This window comes from Lissotriton vulgaris, chromosome 4_1 (genome assembly GCF_964263255.1).
Source record: "Lissotriton vulgaris chromosome 4_1, aLisVul1.2, whole genome shotgun sequence".
Taxonomy (NCBI): Eukaryota; Metazoa; Chordata; class Amphibia; order Caudata; family Salamandridae; genus Lissotriton; species Lissotriton vulgaris.
In genome coordinates this window covers 27,985,992-28,012,457 of record NC_141691.1, presented here as the reverse complement: position 1 = coordinate 28,012,457, position 26,466 = coordinate 27,985,992, and the positions used below count along the sequence as shown (strand labels likewise).

At 41.9% G+C, this 26,466-nt stretch overlaps 1 protein-coding gene across 1 annotated transcript in view; it reads left to right on the top strand.

Moving 5' to 3' along the window:
* LOC147718266 (nicotinamide N-methyltransferase-like) overlaps positions 1-26,466 on the top strand; it is a 64,588-nt gene that overhangs the window by 18,853 nt on the left and 19,269 nt on the right. The window contains exon 2 of the mRNA XM_086966669.1: positions 18,694-18,901. Within this exon, the coding sequence (XP_086822795.1) occupies positions 18,694-18,901 (208 nt within the window). The remainder of the gene's footprint in view (positions 1-18,693; positions 18,902-26,466) is intronic.

The following is a 26,466-nucleotide window of genomic DNA, read 5'->3' as shown; positions in this document are numbered from 1 at the left end:
TTTACCACATTATGGATGTTTGAAACTGGGGACGACGGAGAGGACGAGGATGCAGGTGCCTCTCCGAATGTAAGATAAATGTGTCCTTAGCCGGACTGACATGCACTGTCATCGACCGTGGTGCGCTATGGAGAGGTGCGAGGGGCCCCCCAATCACAATGACTGTACTTGACTCGTTCCGTCTATGTGTACAGACGGATGGAGCCATATGTTGTAATACCGTAAGTGCCCCAGTCTAATGATTGCTCAATCATGTTTTTGTAAGAGTGTCTGGTGGGTTTGTTGAGGGTGGGGGGAGGGATAGCATTGACCGGGGTTTGTCTATAGTGTGACGGTTCTTGTCACCAACAAAATGAAAAATCAAGACGACTATGCAATTATATGTTCTAAGCAACCTTATGTATGTATTACTCTGTTTCCCTCCGGGACTGGAAATTTTTGTGACTACTTTACCTACTATGCTAATAAACAGATTTTCAAAAAAAAAAAAAAAAAAAAAACAGAATCTAGAGGAATGTTGTGGGGGCTGCATAGCCCTTCTCTTTCAGTGCTCCTTGGCATTGTAATTGTTTTACAGTGCTCCACTCAAAGGAGCAGAGAGCTTAGGTTTTTGCATTAAAGTGAATCCTTCAATTGCAGGATGACTGCTTTACTAACCCCTGATCAAGGATCAGCTTTCCTCACCTCGGTAGGTGATGCACCCTCCTCTCCCCAGTCTGTTTTCCCACCTTCACGGTATTGGGTGATTTTAATTTTCATGTTGATGATTTTACAAACTCTGAACCTAATTTCCTGATTGATACCCACAAAACATTAAGTGTTAGACTTGGCTTTTGCAGCAGGTTTATTCCCAGATTTGTTGCTTTGTGGCCTGCTGTTTCTGACCTGTTTCTGTTGATTTTATGACTCTGGGCACTTTACCACTTCTGATCAGTACTAAAGTGCATATGGTCTCCTTGTAAATTGCACATTGATTGGTGTTTCCATAATTTGCTGATTTGATTTACTAGCCTTTCTCTAGTACAGTGCACTGTGTGTGCCCTCGGCCTTTAAATCAGCTGCTGCTAGTGGGCGTGCAACACTGATTTTGCAACCCACATAAGTAGCCTGCAAATATAAATCAAGCCTGCCATCTCCGAGCCTGAGTGAAGTCTAATACTGCCATGTCGACTTGGCAAGTGCACCCACTTGCCAGGCCTTAACTTTCCCTTTTCTTACATATTAGTCACCCCTAAGGTAGGTCCACAGTACTCCTTTGGGCAGGGTACAGTGTATGTGTGTGGCATGTCTTTATAGTGAAATACTGCCACTATTGTTAAGGCTATCTGTTCCTATAGGATAGAATGAGGAGGTGCTTTTAACATCTTTTAAGCATAACTGCCCCTGGGAACCAGATAGGTAAATAAAGTTTGTATACCTGTACTCAGAATGTTATAATGCATCTTTTAGTGAGGGTGATTTTACAATCTGTGTTTGAAAAGACCACTTTTGGAAAGTAGTTATTTTTGTGCTTAGCCATCTAGTGTCCCTCTCTTAGGATGTGTATTGACTGTCTGGTTTTGGAGTGACAGGGACTGGGGATGTGCAGTGGTTCTAGAGAGTATGGATGAGTCAGTGCTAGGCAGAATAGGCCTGGTCTGCACTTGGAGTGGTGGGAGGAGTACCACCTGCACCTGAAAAGGGCTGTGTCTGCTTTCCACAATGATAGATCTGCCCCCTGTGGTGTGTCTGAAGCCAGGGCTCACATTGACAATGGAGGTTGTTGTGCACTTGCAAAGTGACCCCAGAACTGGTTTGGACTGTGGTCAGAACCCAGGACCAGGAGAGAAACAAGAGATTTATAATACAAAAAGAAGGTCCAAGGTTCCAGATCTTTAGATCGCTTTTGGGAAATCAAGAGGAACCTTTGCCAAGCAGAAGAGCTAGAGAAATGGAGCAGGGATAATGCCCCTGTGCTTTGTGCAGTCTTGGGTTGGCCTACAGTTGCTACTTTCTGCCAAGGAAAGGGGAAAAAGACTGCTGTTTGCTGTGTACCCTGCTTGAGGAAGATCTCCAGGGGCCTGAAGAAGAGCTTGCCTCCTGTTCTGAAGTCTCAGGGACACAAAGACTTCACCCCCAGCTCCTCTGAACTTCCATCTGAGACTAAGTGTCTGTAGCCCCTTCTGGGGGTTATTCTGACTGTTTGGAGTGGGAAAAGCAATGCAACCACAAGAAGTGTGACGCATCTGCTCCTGTTTATGATGCATTGCCAAATAAATCATTGCAGCACCTGCCCGTGGCTCAAGAAATCAACGCATGTTGCATTGAGTGCACTGATCTCAGAAATCAAATATCACTGAACCAATTCCGACGCAAGCCCTGCTGTGCAGCTGCAAGAACCCATGCATCGTCCCAGATCATCACATCGTATCAAGACACCAGGTCTATCGTATCATTGTGGATCACAGAAGAAAACAATGCATCACCTCCCCATGCAGTAAGAAACCGATGCATCAACTCCTCTACGGTAAGGGACTGACTCATCACCTCCCCTGCACAGCAGTAAGGAACCAACACATCACCTCCCCAGGGGCAATGAATCAATGCATCACCTTCCATGAGTGTAAGGAACTGACACATCACTTTTCCTGCTGCCCTTTTTATGTGTGCCTAACACATCCAATGTACTTTGTGTGAAAAGTGTTGCATCTGCAATTTGCTTTGAACTGAACTATTTCTACCATGTTAAAGTCATATTTTTATTACTGTATTTTGGATTTATGTTGTTTGGTCTTGTACCTACCTTTGTCAACCAAATACCCTCATTTCTAACATTATGTCTCACCCAAAGGGTTCTATCTCCCACCTTTAGGTTGAGTCACACCTTTGACAACATTTTTTCAAACCATCTTGAGCTCTGAGTTTAAAGACTCATCCCTAAATCTGGACAGATCGCAGTCTTAATCTTCTTTAAATTATTTAATACAACTACACTGCCCAAATTCTTAATGGGAATCTTACGGATGATCCCGAGTTATTTAATAAACGGATCCAAAATTCTGCTTCAAAACTAGCCCCCGCCACACCTTCCAAACATAGCCTTTCAAAAATCTTGGTGCAGTACTGACTGACTGCTTGTTTTTGCCCCTCACAGTGGTGGCGGAGTATGGGTCCCGCTCATTGTATCACTGTAAGCATTGCAAAAATTCTAGAGATCAAATTTGTCACCAATATTTCTTTCTTCCCAGAATCCTCTGCTGTTGCTGGGATGTTTTTTACCCTCACAAATGATTTTTGAAAATGTCTTTATGTCTTACCTTTAGTGTCCGGACATGGGGTCTCTTTGGTCCTTATCTACTCCAGATTGGATTATTGTAACAGCCTCTATGCTGACAGTACCAATGACTCAACCATAAATTGCAGAAGGTACAGAATGCAGCAACTAGCCTTGTTTTACACCTCCCCAGTGTAAAGTATGGAGGGCTTCTGGTGCCCTCCATTCTTTGCACTGGCTTCCTAGCCATAAAAGGGTCCTGTTTAAACTACTTCTGGTTGTATACATGGTATATAAAAACAACAGACTCAAAACCTTAGTGAGTGATTCTGCCACTATCTACCCCAGTGGAGCCTAAGATCATCCAGAGACAACTTTTTAAAACCTTCTTCTTTCTGACTAAAATCTCATGGTGGTAAGTCCTTTGCAGTTCTAGGGTCTAAAGCATCTGATCGTCTCCCTCACAGCAAGTGCTTAACTAAATCTGAACCAAACTTTAAAAATGAATTAAAAACTTGATTATTTTCAGCCTTAGATATTTTCTGCCATTCGCTAATTTAGGGAAACCTGCATTCCTTTCTGGATCTGTAGCAGTTTTCTAGCTTAGCACCAGGACGTTCCTTGTATTGACAACTACGCTTAACAAATATGTTTCTTTCAATCATAGCAATCCCCTGTCCACTGGCAAGAAAACCTCTAGATTGTTTACGGAGTATATTAGATTATTCAAATACCAAATAGAAAGCCAGCTTCCTAAACGTTGCAGGCATGTTTACACTATCACTTGTTATAGATCAAGCACAGAGTACCTCACATGGAAATTAATCGCACATTTATTAGTGGGAAAAAACAAAATAAATATTAGTTCATTCAATTATCATTTATTTACAATATGTAGTTTCATAGTAAATTATTTCCGAAAAATACATCAAATTTTTTACAAATGTTTTATGATGGATATTGTGAAAAATGAAATACATTAATTGATAGTCAGTTCCAATGTTTTAGAGAAACGGAAAGTGGGAAATGGGAAAAGGGTGCAGAATTAACCCTGCAAATTGCATTGGTGCGTTAGTCAGCCCAGACATTCAATGGGGGTTGCATTGGTGCGTTACTCCGCCCAGACATTCAATGGGCGTTGCATTGGTGCATCACTCTGCCGCATTGCATTGGTGTTCCCACACAACTCTCATGGAATGTGATGTATTCCCAGATTTACATTAACTTGTAAACCTGGATAAGTGTCAAAATCTCACACCTTCTCAGGGGATTTTGTAACGTGGTGAAGTCCCTCTATTTCTCTTTATTTCTTCCTCCTTCTATGCATTCTGTACTTTGAAGCATACATAGAAAGAGAAATATGACTCCCAAGATAGATTTTTGTGCAGAAAGGTGCCCTTTCCTACACAAAAACCATCTTGCATACAATATAGGAACCTTTGATAGGTGACCAAAGGTACCCCCCAGCACAATAGAAAGGACTGAAATGTGCTCTACTTTACGCCCTATCTCAAACATTTCGACTTTAGCAAAGCTGATTGAAAAATGCATCTAGGTCCAACTTTGCAACCACATAGAAAATGTTAAACTTATTCGCCAATTCTAATTTGGCTTTTGTCAAGGTCACTGTAATGAATCAGCTCTCATGCACATAGTGGATGACTGACTAAAACTTACTAAAGAATCCTGCCTTTTAATTCTTTTGAACTCATTGTCTGCATTTGATACAGTTAAACATGACATTCTCCTAGTATTGTAAGCAAACCTCAGCCAGGCCTACAAAGTGCAAGGGTTCGCCCTTCTCTGCACAGAAGGGGGGAGGATCCAGTATGTAGACCTTGGAGTCTCAGAGACCCCTCTGAGAGAGTCCACTGCATAAAGGGAGCCTCTCGCAATAGAGATAGGAAAGGGATACCACTTCCCCTGGGATCACAGATTACTGGACTTGGGACGTTGCCTCGACTCGTCTACCGGTTTGTGTCCCTGTCACCCTTCCCCTCTTCTCCCCATGCTTTAACTCTCACCCTCCCCTCCCCTCCTCTTTCCCACCTTCATTATCTGTCTATAAGCCTGAGTAGCGAAGCTCAGTCTTGATAACCTCTTGAGCACTAATACTATTAATAATCATTCACCGCGATGAGGGATTTACTGCACAAATATCTATGTGATGACTCTCACTTGGGTTTATGGCTGACATACAATTGGTGAGGCTTAGTGCCGGTGTGATGCCGGGAAATCTGGTGCTACTGTGTATGTTTTTGATTTCACGATTTGTGGGGCGCTTATTTGCCTCCTGTGGAGGTAATTTTCATCCTCTCCTTGGGTGTCCTATCTCCCTTCTTTCCCTCTCCAATTACTCATTAATATTCACTCGGTAATATTAGAAAAATATGTATCTCATCTCAACATTTTGTGGATTAAGAACATGTAAAGAATAATCCTACTTGCATGACATTATAATTGATAATCACAAATTAACCACATGTAATTTATGGGCTGGACTTGGAGAAAGCCTTGTGGATTAAATGAACTTTGTAGTTATATCAATCTGATTTGACTTTGTGGATTAACTTGTGACATTGTGTTCTTGTGGAATATTCTGAGTTGGTGTGATAGGTTTTCAGGGCTGTCAAAAGAATATGCACTAGTTCTCCGTGCATTATCTGTATCCCATGTGATGTCAAAAGCCTCTTTCCTTCCAGAGCAGGCCAAGATCATGGGCCACTCCAAAAGCATAGCGGCTATCTGTATAAATGTTCACACACAATCCTTTTCTAAGCTCACACGATTGTGTCAAAGCTATCAGTTCTGCTGCTTGAGCTGACTTCTGTGGTATACGAGCTGTCTCTACTATCATGTGAAGCGCAGTATTCGCATATGCGGCTGAAGTTGTACCATTTGGTAACTTCAGACACCATCCATCAACCCAGAATTCTCCATCCACATCTGGAAGGGGCGCATCTTGCAAATCAATACAACCCTTTGTCTGTTCCTTAGTCAGAAAAATACAATTGTGTGTGTCCTGCGCCTCAGGGTGAGTCGCCGGAAATGGCAACAACATGGCTGGGTTTAACGTTGCACATCTCTTCATTGTAATATGAGGAGCCAGCAGCGTCAGCTCATATCCTGTCAGACGAGCACTGGTTAAATGCTGCGTCTTTGTTTGATTCAAAAGAGCATCAACAGCATGAGGTACCAACACCAAAGGTTTATGTGATAAGACTATCCCTTCACTCTGGCCTATTGACACAGCTGTTGCTGCAACCGAGCGAAAACATCCAGGCAACACTCGAGCAACAGGATCAAGTACTACTGAAAAATATGCACAAGGACCTTGCCTATCACTGTGTGTCTGTACTAAAACTGACAATGCACATCCATCCCTCTCATGTACATACAATGTAAAAATCTTCGTGTAATCTGGAGTACCTAACACTGGTGCTGAACAAAGGCCTTGTCGTAACTGTCGGAAACCATTCTCAGATTCATCTGTCCAGGGGAGTGGTACTGGAGTATCTTTTGTCAATAGTGCTAACAAAGGTTTAGCGATGTGTGAAAATCCTAATATCCATTGCCTACAAAAAGAGGTAAGACCCAAAAATGCTCGAACTCCTTGTGTGTAGAAGGTACTGGTGTATCTAAAATTGCTTGAATGAGATCTGATGTGAGCGCACCCCCCTCCTTAGACAAAAGGTGACCTAAGTAGGTTACCTTTGGTCTACAATACTGCAATTTCTTTCTGGAGACTTTGTGGTGGTGCGAAGCAAGGAAAGAGAGCAAAGACAGCGTGCATTTCTCACATTGTTCGGGGTTATCAGCTGCTAACAGAATATCATCAACGTACTGAATGAGCACCACACCCTCGGGCAAAACAAAAGAATCAAGGTGTCTTTTCAATGCTTGACTGTAAATACCAGGACTCTCAGTATAACCTTGAGGAACTCTTCAAAATCTATACAACCGATTATTCAAAGTGAAACTGAACAAATATCGGCTATCAGGATGAATAGGGATCGAAAAGAATGCGTTCTTTAAGTCTATAACAGAGAACGTTGTTGTCGTAGGCGGAACTAGGGTAAGGAGCGTTGTGATGTCAGAAACCACTGGATATTGTGGCACCACTATCTTATTGACCTCCCTCAAATCGATAATAAATCTGTAGATCCTTGAATCAGTGTCTTTCTTCAAAATCGGGAGGATCGGACTGTTACAAATATTAAATGGAACTTCCTCAACAACCCCAACTTCAATAAAATCTTATACAATTCGTGTGAGTGCTTCCCCACCCTCCTGCAAAATTCGATATTGAGGGAGGCGTGGCAACACAGCTCCCTCCTTGACACTAAAACGTACTGGTGGAATAATCATCTGACCCACATCTGTATCTGAAGTGGCCCACAGAGTGTTAGGTAGGAAAGCTAATGCAATATCTTCTTGAACAATGCAAACTCTGTCTGTTATTGGGGGATTGTCATTCAAAATCACATGCACTCCTTCAGGGGAACATCGTATAGCGGTTCTGAAATACTTGAGCATACCAAGACCCACAATATTATCTGGCGTGTTCGGGAAAAGCAAAAACCGGCATGGGGCAGTAAACTTATCAACATGTTTGCAAGATGCTAAAACAGTCCAATCAATCTTTTTAGGGGGAATAATTGTTTTTAATTTAGCTAATATTCCACCGGGGAGATTTAAAATCAATTGACATGGCTTTTGCGCTGGTTCCCTATCCGCATCTTCCCCCTCTATCTCTTTCCATACCGCCCCATATGCTGCGCGATCATCGACTTTACGCACAGAGCGCCACATATCGGGTGGCAATATGATCCCGAAAAATAAACCAATATCGGCCAGCGTCATGGTACACGAATTTATGGCTCCCTCATAAAAGGCAGCAGCTTTTTTACGCGGGTCAGGCAATGCATCTTTAAGTGCCATAACATCTGCTCTATATACCAGGGAGTATAACCCAATTATAAATAAAATACCCTTTTGCATCTACGGAATATTTATCATCACTGGTACCTGGAGGAACACATAAAGGTGCGGCTTTGCATGCACTATCACGGTCCTATCTGTTTCAAAAATAGATGATTGTTTCCCGTCGATCAATCTCCTTCGGTGATCTGTTTTGGCTTTTTGTTGCTCTTCCCATAGCCGAAGCGCATCGTTTCGAAGTTTAACCAGTCACGCGATGATATCAGTCACCTGGGAAGGAGGGAAAGAACCTTTACGTAATTGCTTACAATCAGTTGCCACATCATCAGGTTCAAGAATATCAGACACTTTTAGAAACATTGCAACAACTTCACCTGCAAAATATTCAGTAAAATACAACTGCCCTTTATCATGCCATCCCTTAAGAGCTTCTAAAATCTCTAAAACATAACCGTATCCTTGAGTGACTTCCGAGCCAGGTTCCTAAGTTCAGCCGCCCGTTCGATTTATTAAGGACAGGATAAAGAGGTTGTCGAACAGCATATTGGCCAGATATCTTTAATCTACGCTCTTTGTCCTGTCTCTCTTCCAACTCTTTTGCCTCCTTTTTCCTCAATTCTTGCGCTTTTTTTAATAGACATTCTTCCGTTGCTCTTTCTCAATCAGCGCTTGCTCATGTTTCTCATGCTCACATACTTAGATTTTTGCTTAAACAGACTCAATTTTTCGCATATCAAATTACCAATACTTCGGCCAATACAACTCAGGATCCTCCACAACACATCTCAGGATGATCCACAACTCAAGATCCTCCACAACGTGCTGTACATTATAGAAGAAAGACCATATTTCATGTACATTTCTCGATGAGGCGTCCCCTCTGGGGGAGCCGGCGGCGATTCCTCAAGTTTTAACCGATTATTCCCACAAAAGCAGCACATTCTATGAAGTGCGCTAAAAACAGGCATGCCAAAAAAAGTGCAGATTATGCAATATTATAATCAAAGTAGCACTTAAAGTATCTGTAATACGTTGTGCCGTTCAAATCAAAATCGTATCATGGAGAAAAATCTCCTCATTACCTGCCTATATGTATTGCAACACATATATTTCACATATGCATACACATACACGTACACATCAGGGACTAGTCCTTCCAAAATTGCCACAGCAAGCCTATCCTAAGACTGTCTTGCCACTCACAGGCTTCCAAAACCCACAGCAAGTACCGTATAACGATTATTACCACTCACAGGGTGTCCAGTCTTAAATGCCAAGTTCTAATTTCGACCAAACGTCCACTGAACGGCAAGCCAACAGAAGAGACCTCAGCCGAGGACCGGCACTACCTGGATGGGCAGATCGGAAAGAAAGGAAAAAACGCCTTGGATACCAAGACTCGGGTCTCCTCTGGCATGCGTATGCTTCCGCAGCAAGATTCCAATCCTTCGTCACGACCACTCCTTCGGGCAGTCGCCGATGAGGCCCACGTGTTGGGCGCCAATTTGTTTTAAGCAAACCTCAGCCAGGCCTACTTAGTGCAAGGGTTCGCCCTTCTCTGCACAGAGTCCTCAGACCTTAGGAAGAAGTTGGCAATGAAACTGGAAATACAAAAGCAAAGTTTATTAAACCTTTAAAGGTGGTACTATAGCCCACACAACACCCTTCAGTATTGTATCGACTAGCACACCAAACTAAAGCACATGGCCCCTTTTATACACAATGAGCGGACTCAAGAAAAGGCAGAACAAAAGAAGAGAGCAGATTCATGACCATACAAGGACATCTTGGAAGGCACACTTGATGAGTGGGCGGAGTTAACAGTCTACGATCGCATTCCTGTCTGGAACCAATTAAGTAACGGTCACTGATCCTACTGCACATGTCTGGGCATGCTGGAAGCGGAGACTACTAAAGATAGCCTGTTGCTGGGCAGACTCCAGGCGCAATGAACAAGAAGGTAGGACCAAGCATATGACGAGCACATGGCAATGTATAGCATACAAAATGGGCAATACTAATTCAAAATGGTGTTGGCACATTTGTTATGATAATGGTAAAAACCAAATCATGTCTTCTGCTAATGCTTAATCTAACCTCTGCTGATTTACAACACTAGACTTTCTTGAAGAAAGGATGGTCCATTCACTGTCCTAACTAAATTGGTTTAACTAATTATTCCACAGCAGAACTCACAAAACAAAGGTTAACCAGTCCATGTCTACTGCTGCATTATGTGGGGTCCCGCAAGGGTCCTTTTTATCACATTCTCTCTTCAACTTTTTCATGAAGCCTCTAGCAGAAATCTTGAATTCTTCCAACACCCAGTGTCATATGTTTGCTCGGGGCACCCAACTGTACTTGAAAATCTGTTCCCTGAAACATAATATGACTCTCAATACAACCCTTCAGAAACCCCAAACCACCTCAAACTAAATGCCAGAAAAACAAAATCCCTCAAATACCTTGGCATTTGGTTCTCGTCAACCCTAAATGATACTATTAAATACACATTTAATGCATTAATAATTTTTGTTTATCAATTTCTCCATAATTATTTTGTTATCCCCTTTCATGAATTACAAATATGTTATCAGTTGCCTGACTCATTTTTTAATGAATACAATATTATTGTAAATGCCATACAATCCTATTTAGCTACTTTTTCTCTCCTACCGATTCACCATCTTTAACCCCTTCCTCTCCCCTATATCCTTTATTTTCTACCCACAGACCTAAAGCTGCTTTAGCATGTAAATTATTGTTATCTAATGTTACTGATCGTCCTAAGTCTACTATTGAAACTGCATGGGAAAATGATTTGTCCGTCTCTCTTCCTGTTGAAACCTGGGAAATACTGTGGTCTAAGTTGTTCAAAGTCTCTGCTGTTGCGCGTATAACTCAATCTTTGTATTTTATCCATCATAGAGCTCTTTTTACTCCTGTTAGCATTTGTAAGTTTTCTCCAACCTCCTCCCCACTTTGTTGGTCCTGTTCTAATGAGACGGGCACTTTAAAATATCAATTATATGAATGTCCTTCTGTTTTATCTTTCTGGACATCTGTTTGGAATGTTTGCATGTTAATATTCAAGGTAATTCTCCTTTATCAATATTGCATGTTTTTTTAGGATCTTTAGCATCTGACGTAAACATTGTATCGTCTGTTTCAAAATTATTTGATCTTTTTATTGCTTTAGCTTTTAAGGTAATGTTATCATCCTGGAAAGATAATTCCAAATTATCACTACTTAATTGGTGGAACTTTATTTGAGATAAACATCGTATTGCTACTGTTTCCTCTTCCTCTGTTTCTCAGAAAAATCAAATCTGATCTCCTTTTGCTTCCCTTTACTAATTATCTCTCTTCTACACCCCCTATTTATTAACACTTTTATCTTTATAATACTATTCTCTATTACTCCCACTCTTCCTTGTTTTTCTCCCTTACTTCCTCTTTCCTTTTCTTCTTTCCTTTTCTTCTCTTTTTAGCTATCTGTTCTCTTTTATCCATTTCTAATTATATATTTTTTTGATGTTTTAGGCCTTATTGTTTATTCTATTTATGATAACTATGTCTCAATATGGCCTTTGTTTGTTATTTGAAAATTCCTCCCAAAAATTCTTAAACAAACAAAAATAAAATCCCTCCAAATCACTCACCCAGTATCGCTCTATGGATGAATTGCCTAACCACGCTTCAGTGCTCACTATACATTATTGACTCCACAAGAGGTCTAGGAATAACACTTGACAAGAACCTGAACAAGCACGAGCACATCTGTACCAACATTAAAATAGGGAACTACTAAATGAACATTTTAAGGAAATTAAAACCCTTCCTCTCCCTTGATGAATTCAAGTGTGCGGTCCAATCCCTACTCATTCCTAGTTTGGACTATAAAGGTGCAACCCTTTGAGGCCTTGCAAGATACAAGTTGGCACATCTAAGGGCCTCCTTCAATGCAGCTGCGAGATACAATAATTAAAAGAAATAAATACATTACACCATACCTAAAAGCTCTAAACTGGCTCCTATATGAGGGAAGGATACAGCTCAAAATTGCTTGCAGGAGCCATAAAGCACTAAATTGCAATGCCCTAAGATACGTTGCAAATAAGTTAGATTTATCTGTTGAACGCAGATCCACTGAAAAACACCAGTGCCTTGGTACTGAAACCACCGTAATTTCATAAAAAGAAAACGTGCAACAGAGCTGTTGAAAATTGGGTTCCTAATTGTGGTAAATGTGTATCTACCACTGGCGATAAAACTACTAACCCAGTCTAGGGCTCAGTACAGCTCTCAATAAATTTTTCTCATTTCAACCCTGGGTAGCTTGGCTGTGAGCAGGCAGGCTTAACTTAGGAGACATGTATGCAAAGGATTGTTTTAACTATTTAGTGACTAATTAAGAAGCAACACACAATAAATAATCACACACTAATTTATAAACATAGTAAACATTTTGTATCTTTAAAATGACATCAAAATGACAAAGATACAATTTAGGGAACCGGACATAAGAATTTTTAAAGATGTACCTCTATAAAGCACTTGGAAACCTATAGAGTCACTCTAGGATGTCTATTTGCATTTCAATTGGACAATTGTGTTTGGTGTGGGTACGCCGACTTGCTTGTCAGGGAGCTATCTGACAAACTCTGAAGCAGGGTACATCCATAGGGCTTTAGTTCCAGATAATGCAGCAGTCGTAGTCAGTCACAATGCAGGCACTAATGGTGCTAATAACATTTTCATCTTGGCAAGACTTCTCATTTTCAAGCAGAAAATCGGAGATGCTCTGCCCCTCCCACATACTTATTTAGTGTTCTCTGGCATCAAGCAGGAGAGTATTCTTGTCTAATGAGATTCCTCCAAAGTGCCGCCCAGAGTGCAGTATTTGTATTTATATTTGTATTTGTATTTATAAAGCGCAACATTCATCCAGAGGATATCACTGTGCTATGCTAGGACTTCTAGCGAATGGCTGAGTGGTTTATGGGAGGTTCTTGATGGTGACCGGTATTATTTTCCAGAGAATAGATAAGTTTTAAGTTTTTTTCTGAAAAAGAGATAGTTCTCTGTAAGGTTCTTGTGGTAGGTCATTCCAGTGTTTAGCAGCCAGGTATGAGAAGCTGCGACTCCCTGTTCTTATTTTTCTAATGCATTTTGCCCTCAATAGAGCTAGGGACGGTGATCAGAGGCCCCTCGAGGGTACATAGAATTCAACTTCCCTCTGTAGAATATTAGGCCCCTGTTGGTGCAGGGCCTTGTGTGTGTAACTGAGCATCTTAAATTTCGCTCTTTGGCGCATTGGCAGCCAATGGAGTAATTTGAGGCACTCAGACGATGAACTGAGTCTGTCTTTGTTGCATACCAGTTTGGATGCGGCATTCTGCACTACCTGCAATCGAGTGAAGAGGTAGTCTGCCATGCCCATAAATGATGCATTGCCATTATCAATCCTGAGTGACAGTTCTACAAGCTTGCGGGATACAGGGAAATAGCCTTCTTAGAAGTTTCTGCATCGTGAAGTATCTTTCACACAGGGCCCGCACGTGACCTGGTCAGTGCCGGTTGCTCCTACCTCCACATCGCTGCCGCTGCCCTCCTGAGATATGTACTGAGGCTACATTCATTTGGTATTGAGGCTGCATTCATTTAGTATCATCGTCCTCCGTGCCCCTTATGCTATTGTTATGCCTGATTTTGCCCCTATTATTATTGTGCCTACTTTAGTTTTGTTTACGTCGCGATCCCCGCTGCTGCTCCCCCGCGGCCCCACCCCAGCTCCCTCCAGCATCTCTGCCTTCCTTGAATCAAACAATTCCCTCGACCCTTCACAGTCCGGCTTCCGAGCCAACCACAGCACCGAGACCGCCCTCATCACAGCCACAGACGACATCCGGACTCTGCTCGACAACGGAGAAACAACGGCCCTCATCCTCCTGGACCTCTCCGCAGCGTTCAAAATGGTCTGCCACCGGACCCTTGTAGAACGCCTCAGGGACGTCAGGATACAGGATAAGGCATTGGCTTGGATCATCTCGTTCCTCACTGGAAGCACCCAGGGAGTCCGCTTCCCCCCTTTCATATCAGAGGCCACCGAAGTCATATGCGGCGTTCCACAAGGATCATCACTCAGCCCCACCCTCTTCAACGTCTACATGAGCCCCCTTGCATCCATTGCATGCCAACACAACCTCAACATCATCTACTACGCAGACAACACCCAGCTGATACTCTCCCTCACCAAAGACCCAACCACCGCCAAAACCAACCTACACGAAGGGATGAAAGACGTAGCCGAATGGATGAAGAACAGCCGCTTAAAACTGAACTCAGACAAGATGGAAGTCTTCATCCTAGGATCATCCCCCTCTGCCTGTGACGACTCATGGTGGCCCCCGGCCCTAGGCAGCGCACTCAAACCAACGGACCATGCTCGTAACTTGGAATTCATCCTAGACTCCTCCCTCTCGATGACCAGACAAGTCAATGCCGTCTCTTCATCATGCGTTAACATCCTACGCATGCTCCAAAAGATCTTCCGATGTATCCCCACCGAAACAAGGAAGACAGTGAACCAAGCACTTGTCACCAGCCGTCTGGACTACAATAACACCCTTTATGCCGGAACCACAACCAAATTGCAGAAAAGACTTCAATGTATTCAGAACGCCTCCGCTAGACTCATCCTAGACACACCCCATCACAACCATATATCCGGTCACCTGATAGACCTGCACTGGCTCCCCGTCAAAAAAAGAATCAAGTTCCGTCTCCTCACCAACGCACACAAGGCACTCCACGACCTAGGTCCCAGATTCCTCAACACTCGCCTGACCTTCTACACCCCCACCCGCCATCTCCGATCGTCCAACCAAGCCCTCGCCACGATTCCTCGCATCCGAAGAGCCACCATAGGAGGAGGATCCTTCTCTTTCCTGGTGGCCAAGACCTGGAACTCCCTCCCCACCCACCTTCGTCTCACACAGAACCACCTCTCCTTCAGAAAGCAACTCAAAACCTGGCTGTTCAATCAGTAGCAAACTCATCTCCCTTAAGCGCCTTGAGACCTTCTGGGTGAGTAGCGCGCTATACAAATGTTTGACTTGACTTGACTTGACTTGGTCCTGTATGGATAGATTTTTCCTGCATTGCTTTGAGGCTGGGGCAAGTTTTTGTGTGTCTTGGTCCTGATGAGAACGCCAATAATGGTTGGGGTTTGAAACACGTAGACCTTTTCATTTTTACACCACCACACAATTGTATTTAACATCTTGTGAGGTATGCTAATTTCAGGAACAGTCTGATGATTATTAAATGTCATAACATTATGCATGCAGTGAAATAGGGATTTATTAAGGCTTTGTTTGGCAGGTGTAAGGGCCTTTATTCCAACTAAACAAATTATATTGGCCCAATAGAACTTAGTGGTGTGGATGGTGATTGTTTGATTGTATATTGAATGGATGTAATAGTGGTTGTATGAATAGTGATTGTTAAATGTAGGTTGTTAACAGATGTATATTTAATGGTGTTTTGCATATATATGTATAAAAATTGTATGTATAGTTGTGTTCCCTGTATTTGTCTTTTGACTAAAAAACGTATTGACGCGTTTCGTCCCATGCAGGGGACTTCTTCAGCCATGAAGAAATCCCCTGCGTGGGACGAAACGCGTTAGCTGTGTGGTACTCCAATTTTGCTGAATAAAGATTGAAAATCCATAAAATTAAAATCATCGTTTGCAACTTATTGTAATATTAATGTGGACATTATTGTTTGTGGCACACAGTGCAGAGGGTTAATGTGCCTGCTACAAATATTATGTACCATGCTGATCATAGAAATGAGTAAAACTATGAGTAGCGCTATTAAAAAATGAAATGTTTGTCAGAAAGGTGCTATAGAGAGATGAGGTGCATTGTTGGTAAGTGTTAATGAGGGAATTCATGGAGAAGGAGGAAACGGGGGTGGGGAAACCAAAATAGACTGTTGCACCCGGTGCAACCAGTGTTAGGGCCAGCCCTGGCTGGAAGTGTTAGCCCCCTCCCATCCCAGAGGTTCTGGTCTTGTGGCTCCTCTGCTTCTGCAGATTATTATTATTTACATTTGTAGTGCACTACTGTTACCAAAAGATGTCCTGGGGCTAATAACCATCTGCTGCCTGAAGGCAAATGAGAAACACACAGAAGGAGAAGGAGATCCAGCCAAATGGGATAATCTATAGAGCATAGAGAAAGGTTTTTTATATCTTCCTAAAGGATAATCGATTATTGGTGGAGTGAAGCAAAGGAGGGTGCAAGTCCCGTAACTGCGTGGCCTGCACCAAAACAGCGAGACAGACAACTCATGCCTTCTTGAATTAGGGAACAAGAAGCAGAGTGGCACAGGCCAAGAGGAGCATACGGGTCCAACCCGTATCATTGGTGAGGAGAGATGAGAGGATGAGAGATGACAGCAAGGACGTAAGAGAATTTGATTGAAGAGGTCAGGAATAAGGAAAAATGTTAATTGCAGAAGGGAAGTATGGACACGCAAGAAGTGAGTGTGAGATAAAGGCGAGGGCTTCTGTTAGAACAATAGGATGTGAACGATGAATGGGGGACTGGGGAGGTGTAAGATTTAAGTCGACAAAAAGTTGACTGGAGAGATGAGGTGAATGAGAAGTGCTGAGGGGAATGGGTGGTGATGGGGCCATAGAGGCCATGAGATAAATGCGAGAGACTGTTGGAGATGTGGGCAGTGAAAAGACAGAATGGCAAGAGGTGATTAAAGGTGAAGTTAGAGGTTGAATGGGGAGAGTTGTAAAATGGGGCGTAAAAAATGGCCTGCAAAGTGAGAGAGGGATCCGGGGTTGGGAGAGGAGAGAGGGATGGAAGGGAGGCGGCAAGAGGAAAACTGCATGGGTAAACTGCTTAACTCTGCACAAAACCGCCAGGGTTTAAAGGGATCCCTGCTTCTCCTGGAAAGGGCCAGGTGAGCTTATAATGTGGCAGCATGTATTCCTGCAGAGTGGAAGGCCCTTCATAAAGGTTGACTAGAAATCGTTATGTTGTTAATTGCTGTATTTTGGTTATAAACAGGTCCTGATGGGGTGAAATATTTCCTCAGTGTTACTGTGTGTAAACAATGCATTTCAAAATAATGAAGCACTGCTATGCCAAATTATGCGGCATCACATAACATCATTTACATTTTCTTCCCACACAATTTGGTCCAATTAAGCTAATCTCGAAATGACACAGAGTGGGAGAGTTACTAATATTTTGTGCAACACGGTGCAGCAAGACAAGATGCTGCCTAAAATATTATGAGTCCAGCTCTCTCAAATAATGCTTTTATTTTCTAATTTCATAGCGATCAAGCTAACTTTATAACTTAAACATTTGAACATCCTTGTTTTCAGGGATCATTTTCAAGTATTACATTTTTATGTTTAGCCTGGGGCTATGTATTTTGTCTATATAGCTTGTTGAAATTTGTCCAAAAACAAATTATCTTTGATAAATGAAAACATACTCCTCCTTTAGAGTCAGTCAGGATTTGAATCTGGCTGCAGGAGGGAGACAGTGTTGCTACAAGTAGTGGATGAGGCTCTATTCATCATGAGCAATTGAGAATTTTGTCTTCCCTTAGTTCCAGACGGATATTCAGCATTTGATCCCGCAGATTACTCACATCTTCTGAGGATCAGATGGAAATCATAGGCTTGAAACTGATTTTTTGTTGTGTTCAACTCCTGCAATCTTTCACAGCAAATACAACTTTAAAACTCTGATTTCAACCCATCCCATACTCTATTGTACACTGCCAACAAATCCTCCAACTTCGCCACACCGGAGATTTTTGACTCCCAACGCAGTGACTACGTCAGAATGTAGAAATCTTCAGTATGACCTCCTCCAGTATCTCCCAGATGACAAGACCTCCTCCTCGGACACCACTGGCTTCCTTATCTCGCTGAAATGTATTATCTCAGATTTTTTTATTTTGAAATTTCTTCTGAGAATCCACTTTGTGGATCCCAACTGCACTCATTGTTGTTGGAGCTTTGATCTTTTAAGTGATATTTTTCACTTAAAACTTTAAGAATTCCTAGCACCAGTTCAACTGATTGTATTTTTATAGTTTCAGTGTCAAACACTTTATTAAAATGTGCTCTATTGTTCTAAATTGGTGAGGGATTTTTCTTGTGTTGTGTTTTACGCTAATTACTGACTAAGCGTTGCATAAATACTTTATACATTGCAGCTAAATATAAGGATGTCTGCTTTTGAGGCAAGCTGCCAGATGTTTAAGCACAGGTAATTTGTTGACTTTTGATGTTCATCTTGACAAAGATTGTGGCTGTTGCTTGTGAAGGGCTGAAACCATCCTCAACCCACAACCCAATTTCTCAAATCCGTTTATTATTGTTTGCTATAACAACTTGTGACATTTTTGGTTTTCAGTTTGCTTGAGCATGAAACTTTTTCTAATCTGCACAGGTGATCCTAAAGGAGAAACCATGATTACACTCTCCTTTGGTCCCTTTCCTTATTACATTCTCCCAATCTGTGACAATTTCAACGAGATCACCTTTGCCTGCGCAGATGACAACTCCATCCAGGAGATACAGAAATGGCTGAAGAATGAACCTGATGCCATGGACTTTAGTCATATAATAAGGCTGATGTGTGAGCTTCAAGGCTGTGGGTAAGAGTCCTGCTCTTAATTAAGACTGTCCAGCTGTGGTGACCTCTTCTGACTCTTCTTTTAGATCTCCTTTAAAGAAAGTTAATGCTCATATAGTGGAGTGGACATGGCAAGGGGACATTTAAAAACATAACATTTTTATGTAATTGCTGTGAAGGACAACTGTTCTATGGGCGTCTTTGATCACTGACTCAGTAACAAACACTGATAAACCAAAGGCTTGCTAAGCTACCAATGATTCCATTTTAACACAGTTTTCCTCACATAATTGCTCCAATACCATTCCACATCAGTACTAGATCCTGATAAAAGTTCTGATCAAGATCTGATCAATCCACCATTTCCATGCCTCCGAGTATATAGTGGTACCTTCATGTCCTCAGCCTGTGTGATGAATGATGAATACAAGTAGGAGTGATAAGGAGATGATGGTTTGGCTTGTTGTCACCTGCCCCACTTTAATTGTGAAAATATACAAAGTTCAATCCTCCACTTGGTGACTACATCTTTTTTGGATTATCATTTCAAATGTTGAATACTCGCTCACATAATGTGGCATTCTTTATAACAGGATCCAGCATCGATCCATTGGACGCACCTAATGTGCTCCTGCCGTATGACCCTTTTGGTACATCATTCAAGGTGGAGTCAATATGATCTTTGCATGGATTGTATCTTGGCTGTCATTGACATTTTTGTTTGAGTCTTTTATTTAAAAAAAAGGAAATAGAAAACGTGCAGGGTCTGTAGCGTGGCCACCTTAGATTTCATGTTATTTTGTGTCCGCGCTACCACATCAAAACGGTTTTGGACCAACTCAAATAGAAATGTTTACTGTGTTAAATTTTGTTGTGTCAAATGCAACACCTGACAATATGAGAATGCCTAATTTTACCCCCAGAATGACATGCCCAATTGACAGATGGACAGACGAAAGGACATGACAAGGGTTACCTCTTTCTGCTTCTGAAATGTGCCATTTAAAAATAAAGTACTAATAAAGTGTAACATTGTATTAACTTAATAATTTTATTCACATAAAGCACATGCCATAAAAGATATATCTCCGGGAATGTCCAGTAGCGTAAGTGTACATCAACAACTTCATAGATAGGATGAAAAGTTGCACACCATGTGCAGAGATGCAAAATGCAACATAAAGGTCTTCACCATTTGGCCAAAAAAAGATGAAATCGAAATCATAAGAGGTGTGGAAATAGGCACTCTAGATTTCCATCTAGAACATTTCACCTGCCACAAGTTGGTGACCTCTGTAGGTACCTGATGACCAAAACACTGGGATTAACAAAATCATTGGGTGTTCTAATTCATATTTCATCTATAATGTCCCATTCCTAATGGTGCTTACTGTCAACTATTGTATTAGTTATTGGTAACTGGCTTTCCTATCCCTAACTTGGCATGCGAAAAACTGTACTAACTAAAGTATTTGCTATGGATGCCAAAATTAATTTCAAGATAAGTCAATCACTCCTGCCTAAAACATGGTAGTTCCATCAACTAGGCCTTGCGTATTCTCCCCTCCAGCAGTGACACTGATTAGATTTCACCAGTCCAGAGATGACCTAGATCAGATGTAAAAAACCTCATCAGGTCTTGTTTCGGAACAATGGGCCACCTTCAGTAGCTGCCCTGCTGGAAGATCTCCAGAGAAAAACAAGAGCAGGTAATCGCAGACACATCAACCAGCAGTTATACTAGCCTACCAACAAACAGGCACATACTTTGGAACTTTCCCCTATTTTTGAGAGTAAACGTTAAAGTGAAGGTATGTCTTTACATTTTGGACTGGGCTGCTTTGTTAGAGAAGGTCTAACTCTGATTTGCTCATGGCAGGGGGGAAAGCTGAAGAAAATGAATGTTTTGATGTCACTTATGTAAAAGAAGTAACAATCTTCTATGTGTTATGGAGAGTAAGGTGGATGCATGGGGCACTCTGCAGGGAAAGGAGATCTTCTGCAACCTGGAATATATTGGTGAAGATGTAGGAGGAGAAGCAGTGAAGGGTGTAATCAATAAATCCCATTTCAGATTTCAGGGTGTGGATAAGGAGATGATGATCAATGTTACAGGATTTGACTGAAAGGTCCAGCAATATTGGCGACAGGCATAACTTTATCTATGGTCAAGAGGGCATTGTCTATGATTTGTAAAGTAGGTGTCGCTATGCTACAGTGCAGTCTAAAGATGTACTGGAAAGGTTTATTTTGGGACTTCTGTTTCAATGGTCTTGATATTGGCTGGTAGGTCAGTGATAGCCCGGTAGTGGGTAAAATCATCAGACTCTTGTCAGTGTTAGTCAAAAGTGGGAGAATCAGACCTGCTTGGATTAAGTATGGGCGAATTTTGCGGATCTACGGGCCACAAATTCACGCGAATTTGCAAAAAAATCTGCGAGTTGGTGAAAAATTTCACGAACTCACGGATTTGACCAAATAGACTGTTTCCCAATGTCTACAGTGGCTAATCAGTAAGTGCTACCTTGTTGTGTAAATGTATAGTGCTTTTCCTTCACTACAGCTGCGTAAAGTGCCAGAGAGTTCATAGTGGGTAAATGGTGGGAAGATGGTGCACACCACTAGTGTTTGTGGTGGGGCCAAAGAGCAGGGCTTCTATTCAAGTTAACATGCCTCTTGTATGTATAAAAGATCAGGGACCGATCAGAGCAGCAGATGAGGAGAAAGAAGCCCCTGGTCACAGGAACTGGATGGGGATTGCACTTGTGAAAGCGAAGGTTGCAAAGGCCTCCATCCAGCATCACAGCTAATTTTCGACGGTTGATATGGAGAGAAAGCAAACCTGTCCAGCGCTGGGGTCCATTGAGTGAGCTGTCCATCATAGTGGGTCAGGGGGGAAAAAGTTGCACACCACTAGTGTGTGGGCGGGGCCAAAGAGCGGGGCTTCTATGCAAGTTAACAATGCCTCTTGTGTGTTTAAAAGGTCAGAGACAGATCAGAGCAGCAGATGAGGAGAAAGAAGCCCCTTGTCACAGGAACTGCACAGGGATTGCACTCGTGAAAGTGAAGGTTGCAAAGGCCTCCATCCAGCATCACAGCTAATTTTCAACGGTAGATATAGGAAGAAAGCACACCTGCCTAGCGCCGGGGTCCCTTGAGTGAGCTGTCCATCATAGTGCGTCAGGGGGGAAAACGGTGCACACCACTAGTGTGTGGGCGGGGCCAAAGAGCGGGGCTTCTATGCAAGTTCACAATGCCTCTTGTGTGTTTAAAAGGTCAGAGACAGATCAGAGCAGCAGATGAGCAGAAAGAAGCCCCTGGTCACAGGAACTGCATGGGGATTGCGCTAGTGAAATAGAAGGATGCAAAGGCCTCTATCCAGCATCACAGCTAATTTTCGACGGTAGATATGGGGGGAAAGCACACCTGCCCAGCCTCGACAAAGCTCACGATTGCTTTTGGGCTGATGAATGTGTTACTGAATTTGAACTTCAACTCTGGCAGCTGCTTAGATATAACTATTCTCTGACCCTGCCTCAGGCACCCGGCTGTTAAGGGTCAGGACAGGATCAGAGAATAGTTGCAAGTAAGCGACTTAAACTCTGGTAGCTTGCCAACGCTATTTGTAACTATTCTCTGACCCTGCCTCGGGCAGAGAATAGTTACAAGTAAGCAACTCTGGCACCTGCTTTATTTATATCTGTAAGCGCTTCCTGTTGAGGTTTAATTTTTGTGACAGGAGCATCGTGCCTCAATGAACCCTGCCCTCATATTTATCCAGGAAGACGCCATCGTTTTGTGTGATACCTCTACTCAACTGGTGTACTTTCTACTGGCTAATCAATAAGTGCGACCTCGTTGGGTGAATATAGTGCTTTTCCTACACTACCGCTGCATAAAGAGCCAGAAGAGTTGTCTCCAGTGACCCTGTGCGTGTTGCTGCCATCGTCCTGAAGGGTGCAGGGGTCCCTTGAGAGAGCTGGCCATCCCCCCAAAAAAACATCTGCCCACGAGCAAATTTGCGAATTTTCGGCAATTTCGCAAGATTCGCGGATTGCGAAAAAAACCTGCAAATTTCGCGAGCGGAACAGATTTTTGGCCACTGCTTAGCTTTGATTCAACAGCAGCACTGCAGCAGGCATTCATGTCAGTCTAATGAATGGCAACAGCAGATATGATACCTATAAACAAACAATTACTAATACTTTAATATAGTATTAACTCTGTCACTTAAGGTATCACCTTGTGAAAAGATGGACTGGCATATGCTGTCCACTATTCTAGTGGGCACCCTGTACCAGTCCAAATGACCCTTATTGATGGTAGGTTTAAAGACAGCCTATATAGAAAGCTATCCTAGTGGTAGCTGTGGAGAGCAGCATTTGGGCTAAGTCTTGAAGGAATGTAAAGCAGCTTGTTTTACCTGTCTATAATCTCATGAATGAACAAATGAAAGGCAAACCACACCAGGTATATATATAAAATATACGTATTTATTCTAAACACTTCCCTCTAGTCTCTTTATGAGGCTAGAGGTAAAAGTACATTCAATAAACTTATCTAGGACACAGAAAATTAGCACAATGTACGTTGAGCCCTAGGGGCGTACCAAACCATATACTAAGAAAGTGGTATAAGAACCACAACTGACATAGATACAAGGCCTAGAGCCTTTAGAACCTCTGGGGCCATCAGGAACCACCCAAGGTAGTGCCACAGATGACCCACAGGGGACGCGTGCAGTGTCTCAACACAGCCGCAAATCACCATTACCTTCTACGGGGAAAGTCGCGGTTTAAAAATTCCAAATAAGGACTTGGAGCAAACTCCTTCACAACCAGGCAATTCTAGAGTCAATACCCATGGGAGCACTGGAGTACTCGAGTTACCTCTCCCAGGGAAGCCAGGTGCATAGGTGTCTTTTTGTTTCGGGTTTCGTCGTCAATTTCTTTTTTTTAAATACATTTTAATTGAAGTCTAAAAATTACAATTCAGTTAGCAAAATACATCCAAAAAAGAATATATTTAAGCATAACATTTTAGAATTGCAAGAATAAATAAGTAATATACAAAGCAATAGAAAATAAGGGACGAATACAAAAGTCAGACAGACAGAATGCTAATAGCTTTTAAACATGCATAAGTCAGTGACCCCTCATAGTTTCAATCAAAGTATGTCACCCACATTTTTTCAAACTTCCTAAGCCCACCCATGCGTAGTGCATAGGTGCATTCACTTCTCTTAACCATTCTCATCTTATGAACCCACTCTAGGGCAGAGAAAATCAAATCAGTACACCACCTTTGCAACAGCAGTGATCTTGCTACAGCCATTGCAATGGACATTAATTTAACAAGATCATGAAGGAGAAGAACCCAAAATGATTAACAAATCATTCACTGCTAATAGAATACAACATTCAATTTCCAGATAACAAAAAATATCCTCCCACAACCTTTGAGTCTTAGGACATTGCAGCATAATAAGGGACCAATTCGCTGTAGGATGGTTAATACAACAAAAACAATGCGTTGATTGACTGTCATACATTTTCGAGAGAGAAAGAGGGGTTCTATAAAGTTGCCATTTACTAAAAAACAACATCCTACGCCAATTCGCACCTCATAATGTACTAAAATTGAGTTTAATATTAACTGACCACATGTTGGCGGAGATTTCTAAATCTTCATGATGTGACCATTTTTTAATTGCCTTCTGTCCAAGATCCGGCCCCCTAACTAGGGCTAAATACTTATTCCAAACCCCCGCTTTTCTGCCTGGCACATCCTCTAAAAGATCATAGACCAGCTGGTGGTGCTCAGCGATTTGAGATACATCTAATTCAGCAAGAAATTTATGGAGGACGTTATATGACCCCAAAAGAATAAAGTCTTGAACAATTAATTGCGACATTTTGGTCATAGTCAACCATCTTCCATTCCTCAGAAAATCTGAGACACAGTGCTGTAAGTTCTGAGGATTGTGCAAAACCTGCCAGTGGTAAAATACCCAATAATAAAGTGGCTGAGTTAATTACCGGGATGGAATATCTTTTATAAAAGGCCTGCCGTTCTTTAAAAAGGCATTGAAGGCACTTATAGCGAACCAGTTTAGGGGATTTGAAGATTTTCAAAGGGGAGTTGATCTGACTTTCCTTACACATTAAGTTTATAAAACTATTAATAAAAGGATTTGATTGTAATTGAGGCTTGCATCTGGTTAAGAATAGTGCAAAATAAGCATAATAGTAGTCCCTGAGATTCCGAAGAGCTAAGCCTCCCAGTTCTAGTTCTTCATATAAAGTGCTAAGTGCAATACGTGAAGATTTTTTTTCCCCCAAAGAAAAGTTGTAAACATATAATCTACTTGGGGGAAAAAGGAGCCTGATAAACTATAGGCGATGGTCGAAAACAGAAAATTAAACAAAGGAAGAACAGACATTTTAATCAAGGCCAGCTGTCCTAAGATGGATCAAGGGAGAGAATTCCAACGTGAAAACAATTCCTGAGTTTTTCGAAGGAGCGGAACAAAATTGAGGTAATATAAGTCCCTGACCTTTTCAGAAAAATATACACCCAGATATCTTTTAGGTTTAGAGTTGATACAAGAAAGAATGTTGGGGTGGAGATCCAAGCCTGCTCCACCACATTGTAAAATCTAGGTTTTCCTTTTATTAATATGGAACCCACCTAAAACCACAAAATCCTCAAAGACCTGAAAAACATTTGCCTGAATCTCTATCTCAGGTTTAATTATAAGCATGATATCATCAGCGTATAGTTTACATTTTGCCTTGGATTGAACTGGAGGACGAATTGCTATCACCAACAGTTCAATGAAAAAAGCAAATAAAACCGGTGATAAAGGGCACCTTTGCCTTGTGCCACACTTTACTTTAACCTGCCCGGCCACCGAAGTATTGATAATCACATTGGCTTCAGCGCTGTAATATAAATTATGAATTAGGGCCGTGATCTTGGAGGAAATACCAAAGTGACCTGGAATCGTAAACAATGTCTCCCACACAACTAGGTCAAAAGCCTTCTTGGCATCTAATAAAAGGACTAAAGCTGGTATCCTCTGAGTGTCAAAATAATGTAACGCCTCAGTTAAATAATGTATAATCGTGGCTAGATGTCTACCAGCAATAAAACAATTCTGGTCCGGATGAATCAATTGTGCTGCATGTTGATTAAACCGAATCAATAACAGCTTAGTGAGAATTTTGTAGTCTGAATTTAATAGCGTTATCGAACAGTAAGAGTTTGAATTCTCACTGTTCTAACCTTTTTTCAGAAAACTAACTAAGTTGCCTTGTCTAAAGGATTCTGGTACTGCCCCCTATCCAACATAGAGTTAACTAATTGATAAAAAAAATCTGCAACTGAGCTAAAAAAACTTGGAAAATGTCCGATGGAAACCCATTCGGGCCACATGCCTTCCATTCGGCAGGTTCTTAATGACCTTCGACACCTCTTCCTCAGTAAAGGGACTAGCCATAGATATTTTTTTTATTTCCGACAGTGTCGGTAGACCGTTTTCAGGGAGGCTTTATCCACCAACTGTTGTTGACCATGAATAGAACT